Source organism: Harpia harpyja, chromosome Z (genome assembly GCF_026419915.1).
Source record: "Harpia harpyja isolate bHarHar1 chromosome Z, bHarHar1 primary haplotype, whole genome shotgun sequence".
Taxonomy (NCBI): domain Eukaryota; kingdom Metazoa; phylum Chordata; class Aves; order Accipitriformes; family Accipitridae; genus Harpia; species Harpia harpyja.
The window spans coordinates 75,885,816-75,897,962 of record NC_068969.1 but is presented as its reverse complement, the minus strand read 5'-3'; the positions used below and the strand labels follow the sequence as shown (position 1 = coordinate 75,897,962).

Genomic DNA, 12,147 nt, shown 5'->3' with positions numbered 1-12,147 from the left:
GGAGCGCGCTCATTGGCAGACGGGGCGGGACTAAATCGCGATGAAGCTTTGTATTGGCTTGCAGCCTGTCGTGCTGGTGCCCATTGGTCGGAGGAGAGCGGGGTGCTGAGGGGGCCCGGGAAAGAAGCTTGGGGCGTTGCTTTTGGTTCCAGAGAAGGAGGGGGGAGGCGGCGGGCCCTGGCCGTGCTCCCCAGTGCTGAGGCAGCCGCGCGGCCTGAGGCGTAGCTTTGGCCCCTCCTGGCCGGCGGGAGAGATCCCTTCCCGCCTCGTGGGCCCGGAGCTCCCGGTCGGTGCTGCGGCGGGAGGGCGGCGACTCCCGGCCGGCGTGCCCCGCGGTGGGGTGGCGCGGGCCGTGAAGGGCCGGGCGCTGCGCGGAGGGAAGGTGCCAATGCCTGCGCCGGGCCCCCGCAGGCGGCCTCCCACCCGTGCTCACCCCTCGGAAGAGGGGCGACCGGCACCGGGGACCGTCTTTAGTGTGCTTCCCGGAGGCCGCTGCCCGGAGCGGGGTGGGAGGGGGTTGGGCAGGCCTCGGGGCTGCGGGCCCCGGCCCCTTCGGCTGTCACCGCCAGCTGCCGGCCTTTCCCCGGCGGCGGGGCAGCGTAACGCGGCGCGGGAGAGTGGTGGTGGCGGCTTTCCCACGAGGTGGCAGCACAGGCGAGCAGTTGGGCGGCCAGTGCTTCGGAGGTATCCCCCTTCCGTACTGGGGACAGGCTTGGGTTCCGGGCGAGCGAACTCTGCTTTCATACTCCAGCACCTGTCTGGGTTTGCTTACTTTTTCTTAATTTTTGGCAAAGCAACAGAAAAAAACATTTTTTACATGTGTTACTTCAGAGATCAGGACGTCTGTAGGAAGGATAGGTGTCCTTCAGAAGTGATCCTAGAGGAATGCGTGTATGTGAGATTTTGGCACCTTGACTGCAGGGCCATCACCAGTGGTGTTGCAGGTGCCTTACTTTTGCCACATGCTTTTATCTTTTCTCTCTTCCTGCTGCAGCACAAGGCCTCATAACTAGCCAAAGCTTTTATGAGGGACCAGGGGGCTGATTAAGACTGCTGAAAGACAGAGAAAAACTGCTTGTGCTTAAGTGGAACTAGGTGAAGGAATTGACATGTAACTAGAGTGATTTGTCCTATAAAGTTTACAAGTTTTTCCAGTATGAACCAGATACTTGGCATGTGGAGGCTTGCAAGGCCACTTGTACCTAAGCAGCTGTATCTGTAATACCCTGCAAAGACCAAGACTGCCATGGTAAAGACAACAGTATCTTTGGGTGGGGATGTAGCAGAATTGGGATCAACAAGAAAAAATTTAAGGCAGGTTGCCTCTTTGAGGGTAATTTAGGTAGATGAAGAGAGGTACAAGGGCAGTGAAAAGGTTGTTCCAGATACAGGGAAAAAATGGGGAAAGAAAGATTAAGAACCATTAAAGAATGAAAGGGACTTCTGCTCCAACAGTATTGAGTGCAGATGCCCACACATAGTAATGAAGGTGACCTGCATGTCCAAGCCCACCAGGACATCAGGCAGCTGCTTTGGATAACCCACTGAACTCTCTACCAGGTCCAGGTCCAGGAGACCTGGTGCAGAATGATAAAGAAGCATAGAAATGAACCCTAGTACTATGTGGTATGGAGGGGAAAGAATAATGAAATTGAAAGTATGTCATTCATATGATTTGTGAGAATAGCTTTGTAATGGCTGCGTAATAGAGTGCGAAATCGTATCATTGTAAATTAGTAACACTGGTGTGTCTATTAGTTAATTAGAATATTACTTGATTTATTAGTTGGTAATGTTTTATTTGATCAATAAAAATTGTAGTCTCTGAAATCAGTTATGTCTCAAGCTTGCAGACCAAAAGGGTAGAGTTAGACTCATTAAGTAACCAACCAAAAGAGAAGGAGGTGGTAGATTAAGAAACCATTTCAACATATTCCCACTACAGACTGCTGAAGAGATCCATTTTCCCCAGAATTTGTCAGGAGCATTTTCCAGGATCTGGTGAGTATGGATGCTGATAAGAGCTGGAAAAAAGGAGATGGCGAAGGCTGCAAAGTAGGCCAGGCTTGGACCAGGAGGAGTTCTTGAAAGAAGAGAGGGAGGTTGTAAAAGCTAATACAGAACATAAGAGCAGCAAGATGTAACATAGTACTATAGCAGTGAGCAAAGGAACATAGCAGGGTATGCAGTTGGCAAAGAGACCAAAATGCTGATATTCAGAAAAACCATATGCACAGAAAGGTGCAGGAGGTGGACAGGAGAACAACAGAGGAGGGATGGGAAGAAAACAGCAAGGTTAATACAGATCAAACTTAGGTAAAGGAGTATTGAAAGTTTATTCATTCATACTTGAGCAACTAAGAAACTTGAAATCACAAACTGAAATGTTTTTCCAAAGTAAATGTTAAAATTAAGTAAATTTCACATTTGACACTGTCCTAGTTTCAGCTGGGATAGAGTTAACTGTCTTCCTAGTAGCTGGTACGGTGCTATGTTTTGAGTTCAGTATGTGAAGAATGTTGATAACACCGATGTCTTCAGTTGTTGCTCAGTAGTGTTTAGACTAATGTCAAGGTTTTTTCAGCTTCTCATGCCCAGCCAGCGAGAAAGCTGGAGGGGCACAAGAAGTTGGCACAGGACACAGCCAGGGCACCTGACCCAAACTGGCCAACGGTGTATTCCATACCATGTGACGTCCCATCTAGTATAGGAACGGGGAAGTGGGGGTGGGGAATCGCCGCTCGGGGACTGACTGGGTGTCGGTCGGCGGGTGGTGAGCAATTGCACTGCGCATCATTTGTACATTCCAATCCTTTCATTATTGCTGTTGTCATTTTATTAGTGTTATCATTATCATTATTAGTTTCTTCTTTTCTGTTCTATTAAACCGTTCTTATCTCAACCCGCGGGTTTTGCTTCTTTTTCCCGATTTTCTCCCCCATCCCACCGGGTGGGGGGGAAGTGAGTGAGCGGCTGCATGGTGCTTAGTTGCTGGCTGGGGTTAAACCACGACAGACACCTAGTGTTTTGTTTGAGGTAGGACGAGACTGATGTTTTCTCTTTGACAAAATGTGAGGGTTAGAACCTCTTGACTCTGTCATGTTGCAGGAAAAGTGTGCTCTCTTCAGCCTTTTACCTTATACAGCGGTCCTTTCAGAGCAGTGGGTCTCTCGAGTGTGGGCAGTCACACTTGTGAGCTGTGTTCAGATCGAGGTAGATAAAATGCCAGGTCTTTTAGTGCTCATCTTGTGCTGTCTTAGTGAAGCTTCATGACTGTAAAGTTGGATTTCTGTTAGGTTTATTTTGGTGTGACACAATAGTCAGCCAGAATACAGTTTCATTTGCATTAGCATAAAGCTAGAATAACAATGATATTTTATGTTGTTATTCTGGTTTTCCATTAGTGTAACTAACTGAGATCTGATTTGGCCCTCTTTTTGGAAATTAATAAGCATAATGACAAAATGTCAACTAATGGAAAATATTTAAAGAATAAAGAGTATTAAACAAGAGGGCAGTAAAAGGGCTTTTCTTCTGATGCCAGGACAAGTTCAGTCCCACTCCAGCACAAAGCTGTATTTAGAGCAATCAAATACAAGCGTGTAAGTGTTTGGGGTGTTACAGCTGCTTTTGAAGGTTTCTTTTTAATTTCCATTTTATGGACTGTGCCACAGCTGGGATCAAAGCAATTACTTGTAGGTTCTCCAGTAGCTTTTGAAGAAATTTTCAGACAGTAAACAGGCCTAGTACAGCATGCCTCAGAACTGTGCTTTGCCCTGCTGTGGTCCCTGTACAGCTACTGCAGCAGTGAGAAAGGAACAAATAGTAAATAAAAATTGATCCAGGGCAGAAGTTAGTTGCACAGGGAGTTTCCTATCTGGACAGAGCTGATGGAATGTTTTTTATCTCACCATAAAACTGAAGTTTGCCAGTGGAGAAATCTTAATGCACCTTCCCTAGTTTTCAGATGTTTTGCAGCCATTCTTTCAATAGTCTGTGAATTTCCTATTCTATAAACCGATATTCAGCAGGCACTAAAGTAATTTAAAGCCTCCTTTGAAATTCTCCTTCTGTTCTTTAATTCCTGCAGGAAGAAATGGGTGTAAAGGTGCTGTTGTTCCCTACTGAAGGAAGAACTTAGGCTTTTTTTGCAGTCAGCACAGTGCTACATGCCCTATGGATAAATACTACCCTCAGCGAACTGACAAAATCATTGCACTGGTGAGGTGCCTAGAGAACGCTCAGTGAGAGCGAAATAGAGTACTTTGCTTATGTTCTTATTAATAATTTGATCTGAATGTTGATACCAAAGCATACGCTTTACAGATAGTGACTCTTAGGCAACAGCCCATTGTTTCTGGTTGCTTTCATTTTCAGAATAATAGCAAGAGTGATGTGTTCAGAACCAGCTGCCAATGGGGACTGTAGGTAGCTAGGATAGACAGTTAAGATGTCAATTCCTTTTTGCTCTTCCTCAATTTCTAGGAAATAATAAACTGCTTCCATCTGTGTGGTCAAACAAACATGTTAGTACTGAATGTATTTAACTGAACAAGCTCTTCAATTGTTTGTGTCATCAAAATGAAAACTTACTAAAGATGCAAGTGGCTAGATTGTCCCAGGTACTGTTGATCCTTATACACCATTAGGAGAAATGTGTACTTGTTCTGAAAGGAGAAGAGGCTATTCCCCCTTTTCAGGGCTCACATCCTGCAGCAACATCTTGAATGTGGTGGCTGTTAAGAATAATTTCTATGGGTCAATACAGGAACTTCTTGCAGCAGATCAGATGATTGCTTTTTGTCAGCTATCTTAGGTGATGTGACCCACACATTTCATTCTCTTCATACACAAAATACTGAATTCAGGCTACTATATTAGGTTCAGTTGTTTCTCATTACACCAGTCACTATAAAGTCTAGAGCAGAACAATAAGATGATTTTCAAAGTTACATTTTATTAGGAAGTTATCATAATTTCAAAACAAAACCTTACACACAAACACATAAAATCTTAAAAATTAACAAGTTTCCTATTAATATAAATGCAAGGCATCTGTAGTTGGGTAAAGTGTAAGTACATTCCTTGTGAGTGTACAAATTGATTAAAAAAAATCCCCAAGACTTGTAAGCCAGAAAACATACAGCTTTGAAGCATTTCATTTAATACAGTCCAAAATGTCAGCAGCTTACACTGAATTATGCTGGAACTCTAAAAGTGAGTTTGTTATTGGCAAGGATGACAAATATATTTGTTATAGTAAATGAATACAAAACCACAAAAAATTGCCAGCAGAGTGTTAAGAGTTTCCCAGAGAGATTTGTCAAGAATAATTGCACTTAACCTGTAGGCTATTACTAGTAGCTAATACTATTTTCTTTATTATTTCAAAATATTTATAATTTCCTTAACAAAAATCCATTCTGTACCCAACACAAAACATTCACTGAATGCAGATTTAAGATAACACAATATTGGATTTTAATTGTGCACCCTTACTTTCCTCTTTTTAACTATATACCAGAAAGGTTAAAAAAAAAAAAAAAAAAAAAAGAAAGCATTAAAATGACTGCTCTGTGCAAAATGGGAAGCCTTTATATAATAACTGATATATCATGCAAAAGAGAAAAAAAAACAGTCTAAGAAGCCCTGAGTCAATAATTTCATTGCAAAGGCAAGGAACATGAGTGCTCTGAGTTCTTCCTATATATCGGTGCATATTCAAACCAGTCCAGTATTTACTTAAAAAATATTTTAAAATAGGCAGTTTGTGCAGTTTCTCACACACAAATCTTCTACGCACTTCATTCCTTTCAGCAGACTGTATTTAATACTCAATTTCGTTTAAGCTGTCAGGATAGCCTGATGAGAATTGAATTTCTTCCACTTCTAGAATACAAAGAAGGGGGAAATACTGTAATTATTTGTATTTTTACCATACAAAAGAATGCATAAGACAGAATGTAATTACCATGCTGGATTTAAATGGGACCACCACAGCATCTTTACTAGTCCAGATTCTGAGCATGGTCTCGCATCTTATTAGAACACAAAAATTCTGCACTAACCAAGCAGCATGATACTAAATTCAGATCCATTCAGTGGGGATTCAAGCGAAGAAGTTATCACCTACCTCATTACTAAAAGCACTGTGAATTGCTAGGCTTAAACTTACCTAAACAGGGTCCTGCCTGGAACAGAATATCATCAATAGCAGTGTCACTTCTCATTGACACACCACGGATTGCCTCAAAAATAATCTGTAAAGGTAAGACACAGCTTTTCATGAATCCCACAGGAGGAAGGACTGAAAAAATATAATACCCATGCAGTCTATTCAAGGATCTAGTGTGTCTTGAAAGCCTGCTTCTTGGAAAGAAACTTCTATGCTCCATCAGTGGACGGATTGCCCTGGTCAGAGAATTTGGGTGTGTGCTATGCCAAAGGAAGCAAATCTGTTCTCACAATTTGTTAAGAAATTGCTGTGTGTTATAGACCACCGATAAGTTTTCTCTAGTGATGTGACATTTCTATCTTGTTTTTCAGCCCAAATGTGTCGCAGTGTGTTGCCCATATGCAAGCAAGACTTGAGGGGGAAAAAAAGCATTACAATATTATGTTATGGTCTTACTGATGAAGCTAAACTTGCTTTTCAGTAAAAGGTATCCCCCCCACCCCACCCCAATTAATTTTCAGGCTCTTAAGGCACACAACAGCTTTCGTGAGTGATCTGTGCAGTTTTGTGCCCAGTGCTGTTTCAGTCAATAGCAATTTCAGCTTCCTCTTTGACAGAGAAACTAAAGCAGGCTTTATCTCTGGCAATATTGAAATGATGGCACTGTTGAAACCAAAGGCAGAGTTCTGGCTTTGCATCATTCCTTGCCTTTGGTGCCACCTTAGAAAGACTATCCTGCAAGAAGCAGCCGTTTTATCACAGCTTAGTGGTTATGTCAAATCTAGACAGGGCTTTAGACAGCTGAAGGAAAAGAAATTGCACAAGTGATCTAAATAAAAATTACCACTACTGACAAGAAATGATGGGAAAACAGCATTTAAATACTTTTTTTAAAATTTTGAATTAATGAACTATTTTCATACTTGCAACCTATTAATGTCTTCAATAATTCCCTCCCTACCTTCATTTGTAAGAAATTACATGTTACTTCAGCTTGTTCAGGTGTCCATTCAATGCTCTCTACATTTTAACATTTTAATTTTTTTTTTATACAACCCAAAACGTGGATTCTAGCACATAGTTCAGTTCAATATTCCATTTTGACTGCTTTCTGTTTGTTTTTTCTTACCTGGTAGTTTCTATCGCTTTCATATTCTATCAGTCCCCTTAACCATGAGATGCTTTGTTCCCCTGTCCTCCTCCACAAAGGAATCTCTTCATCATCACCTTCCTTTTTTAGATAAACACTTAATAATCCAGTCCCAGCTCCATACATGTGATAGAAAAATGTCAAGCACTGTTTTCCAGTTCCTCTTAGTGATCTTGAAACTAGGTATGCTCTCTGTCCGTAGACCATGTTGGATGCCTCTATATACATGTAGTATCCTTAAAAAGATATACAAGCAAATATTAGCAAAGTAGAATACATTCTCTCAGCATGTTCATTATGGTCAACATGCTCATTATATAAAAAACTATGATTGAAACTATTTTGATACAGATATTTATGCTGTAGACTCTTGTATTTGTGAACTATAATATTTGTGATATTGTAATAATTTTGTAGTATAATAATGGTAATATTTGTGAATGCTAATATAAGAACACTTAAAAACTTGTTTATATCTGATGAAATACATAGCAACAGAAAGGAATACAAAATCACAGCTGTTCATAAACCAGGAATGCACTCTGACATTGGTCCATTAGTTGGAATTCAGAGACAGCTGCATGTACATCTGAGGGTACAGTTTATGCAATGTTTGGAGCTGACGCTATTAACAAAGCAAATGAATTGAAATACCTCTTTTAAATCACATATGACATCAACAATATTTTTCTTTCTGTGATCAAGACGTGAAGACACAAGTGAGGAAAACTAGACTCTCTAGAATCCATGAATGAATGAAAGATTGTCATGAACTCTAATCTGTGGAAAAATTAGTCATTAATTGGTGGCAGGCAAATTACACATCCCCCCACCCCCAATCCATCATTCCATTATTTCCAGTTGGAGGAAACTGAGGTGTGTCAGAAGACTGAGGAGCATCCCCACCTCATCCCGTCTGCTGCTGCATGTGGCAGCTGTTCTGTGGCTTGAGATGATGTACACTCTGCCAGCAGGCAGCAAACTCAGATTTTGCAGCAGCTCTTCATGCAGTCCCACTGCTCCCTTTTTGTGGTGTTGGAGAAAACAAGTTGCCCTTCTGCCACCACAAGTCCTGGCACTGAGATCGCCCTCAGGGGGAGAGGGGATTCCTAATGATCAGTGAGGCAGGAGAAAAGCTGACAGTGGAAAGAGCAGCCAGTGGATGCTCAGAGTGTCCCTCATGATACCCAGAATCCTATTATCTACACAAACCCATGCTGAAGACATCCCTTCTGACCTGGGTTGTAGTTTGGTGGTGAGCAGCAGTAGAGAAAAAAGGTGAAAAGGAAAATTATGTACAGCTGTAGGTCTGTAAAGAAAAGATAATTTCATACAGTGTGTTGGAGAATTCCCAAGGCTACTTACATGAAACTTAGTGCAAGCCATTGCGGGAATTTTGATGTTCACAATGCTTAAACGTTCCTTGAGTTACAAATCAAAGCCTACAGCTCATACTACAGTTTAATAAAATAACCTGCCTTTAGTTCTAAGGCCTGAATCATATTATAAACTTGTTGGAAAGACTAGATCAGCTCTTGGTTTTGTGAATTCAAATCTATGCATTTCTCAGCACATCTTGCTGCAAAGAGATGTGTGAAATAAGGAATAAACATTGTTGTCAGAGGCCAGGCTTAAAAGATTCTCTTGCTTCACCAGTTCTAAAGTTGAGCCATCAGCCTCAGATCTCAGAATCAGAAGCCTCAGATATTAGTGATCTACATAAACTGAAAATAGGTCTAAAGACAGTTTCTGCCTTAGAGATCAAGAAAATTGTGCTAACAGCCCATTCCTGTTCTTGAGTAAGAAACTCTTAAGTGTTGCTTCTACTATAAGGAGATGGTTATTGTCCTTGGAAACACAAGAGCTGGGACATATAGAGTATTTGAAAGAGGAAGAATAAAATATATTGTCTAGGGAATAACTGGGGGGAGGGGGGAAGGCATCAAAACAAGCTGAATGTTAAATCCTTTTATGGAGTTGAGTTTGGTTACCTACCAAAACAACCAGCAACTTTAATGTGATGTAGTCCTTTTGGATTATATTTTGTAGAAAAAGAACGGTCCGCCAGACAATACAGAGATGGTGTACAGATGCTTCTCCAAGAGTCTCACCCACATTTCAAAATAAAAATTCTCAAATGAACTTTAAAAACCGTTAGGAAAAATTCTCACTTATTTTAAAGCTGGTGGTCACATGTCTAGTTGATGCAGAAGAACTGGAGAGCATGGGTAACAAAGACTTACAGACAGTACGTCATCTAATTCACTCTAATGTCATCTAATTTTTAAATTGAAAAGGGACAAGAATTTCAATATTCCCCTTTGAAAGTCATTCCACAGTACAAAGGTATCATTATTGGGAAAATGTTCTTGATTTGTAGATAGCCTACGTTTTCCAGTTAGATAACTTAGCCAATAGTTCTGGTCAGAATATGGTCAGATTTGTAAGTAATGTTTCTAGGTTTTATTTCATAACACGTAAGAGAAGTTTTAAGCTTTAAAACTTACTTATCTCTGAAGGCTATTCATGTTTCTACCCAGAATCAGTACTGTTTAGAATTAACAATGGAAGAATATAATTTCATGGTGATCTGAAATTTCAAGCCAAAGAGAAACATTCCCATCTGCATTCTCAATTCCACAAGTAGGATATTGGCCATACAGTCCCCCACACCATGAATTTACGTCTCTCTAGTCAATTTCCATACCTTGCTGAAGATGCAGCTATTACAGAAATTTTACCAGGAGATAGGGAAGGGAAATTTTGCTGAACATGCACAAAGACATCTTTTTAGATAAAGAGATCAGAAACAAGACAAAACATTTGTTATTTTATTAACTAGAAGCATTTGTTATTTTGTTAACTAGAAACAAAAGGGTTTTCCAGAGTCACTTGAATTAAGTTTGCATAGAGCAAGACTTCATATGCACAGCTGAAATAACTATGCTTGATGATGCTTAATGTGGTTTACACTCAATCACAGCTGACAGAATAATAATAGCTTTTGGTGAGCCTTTTGAGGAGGCCAACTGCTTTTGTAATCCAGTTAAAATTTTTAACAGACTGGATAGATGGCTACTGTGAATAAGCCAGCTTGTCTGCAGCTGACTTTATAACTTGTTGAATGAATGCCAGCCACTGTGAAGGAGGGCAAATCCAAAGGCCCCAAAAGCCTTCTTAGACCTATGTAAGCATTTAAAGTTCACAAGCCTTAGGGCAGTTTCATCCATTATACTAAGTCAGTGGAGTTGTTACTGAGGTCCTCTGCAGGAACATGAGCACCCAACGCAGTGATGCACTTCGTCATTTCCAAAAGTCAACAGGTACTGCCCCTGGTGTGGGGGCAATTCTGATGCAGTTTTCTGTGCGCTCGCTCATGCTAATGGGGGCCCCTCTTGCCTAAATACTTTATATTACACCAACGAGGTTATGGAGGAGATTTTCAAGATAAAAGGTCTGTGGGACCTCTTTTATTATCCATGTTTTCTTCTAAGTTTGAACAGGAAGGTGTTTATGCAAGAAGAGATCCCAACCACTTGTTTGCCTTTTAGTTTCACAGAATATTCCCATAACCTAGGGGTTTGGAAGAAGGCTTTTCCATGGGGTTTGGAGAGTCATTGTATTGGGTTTGTGTGGTAAGGTTTTGGTAGCGGCAGGGTTACAGGGGTGGCTTCTGGGAGAAGACACCAGAAACTTCCCCATGTCTGACAGAGCCAAGGCCAGCTGGCTCCAAGATGGACCTGCCGCCAGCCAAGGCCGAGCCCATCAGCGATAGTGGTAGTGCCTCTGGGATAACATATTTAAGAAGGGGAAAAAAAAGTTGCTGCAGCACAGAAACTGCAGCTGGAGAGAGGAGTGAGAATGTGTAAGAGAAACAGCCCTGCAGACCCCCAGGTCAGTGAAGAAGGAGGGGGAGGAGGTGCTCCAGGCACCAGAGCAGAGATTCCCCTGCAGCCCGTGGGGAAGACCATGGTGAGGCAGGCTGTCCCCCTGCAGCCCAGGGAGGTCCACGGTGGAGCAGATATCCACCTGCAGCCTGTGGAGGACCCCACACCAGAGCAGGTGGGTGCCTGAAGGAGGCTGTGACCCCATGGGAAGACTGTGCTGGAGCAGGGTCCTGGCAGGACCTGTGGACCCGTGGAGAGAGGAGCCCATGCTGGAGCAGGTTTTCTGTCAGGCATCATGACCTCATGGGGGACCCACGCTGGAGCAGTTTGTGTCTGAAGGACTGCACCCCATGGAAGGGACCCACGCTGGAGCAGTTCATGAAGAACTGCAGCCCGTGGGAAGGACCCACGTTGGAGAGTTCTTGGAGAACTGTCTCCCGTGGGAGGACCCCACGCTGGAGCAGGGGAAGAATGTGATGAGTCCTGCCCCTGAGGAGGATGAAGTGGCAGAGACAACGTGTGATGAACTGACCACAACCTCCATTCCCCGTCCCCCTGTGCCGCTGGGGTGGGGTGGGGGGTAGGTAGAGAACCCAGGAGTTAAGCTGTGCCTGGGAAGAAGGGAGGGGTGGAGGGAAGGTGTTTTGAGATTTGGTTTTATTTCTTATTACCCTACTCTGCTTGACTGGCAATAAATTAAGTTAATTTTCCCCAAGTTGAGTCTGTTTTGCCCATGGTGGTAATTGGTGAGTGATCTCCCTGTCCTTATCTCGACCCACAAGCCCTTTGTTATATTTTCTCTCCCCTGTCCAGCTGAGGGGAGGGGGAGTGATAGAATGGCTTTGGTGAGCACCTGCTGTCCAGCCAGGGTTTACCCACCACAGTCAACCTGTCCTTTTTTCTCCCAAAGGAAAGGTCTACTTTAGGACACAAAG

The 12,147-nt window shown here is 42.5% G+C and overlaps 1 protein-coding gene across 2 annotated transcripts in view; it reads right to left on the bottom strand.

Moving 5' to 3' along the window:
* Positions 1 to 4,937: 4,937 nt before the first annotated feature.
* MAMDC2 (MAM domain containing 2) overlaps positions 4,938 to 12,147 on the bottom strand; it is a 63,765-nt gene continuing 56,555 nt past the window's right edge. Inside the window, exons 12-14 of one of the 2 annotated variants that reach the window (XM_052778594.1) lie at positions 7,305 to 7,561; positions 6,176 to 6,260; positions 4,938 to 5,889 (exon numbers count right to left, since the gene is read on the bottom strand). In XM_052778594.1, the coding sequence (XP_052634554.1) occupies positions 5,828 to 5,889; positions 6,176 to 6,260; positions 7,305 to 7,561 (404 nt within the window). In that variant the 3' untranslated portion in view covers positions 4,938 to 5,827. Of the gene's footprint in view, positions 5,890 to 6,175; positions 6,261 to 7,304; positions 7,562 to 12,147 lie in introns of those variants that run through there. The other variant, XM_052778595.1, reaches the window with a different exon arrangement.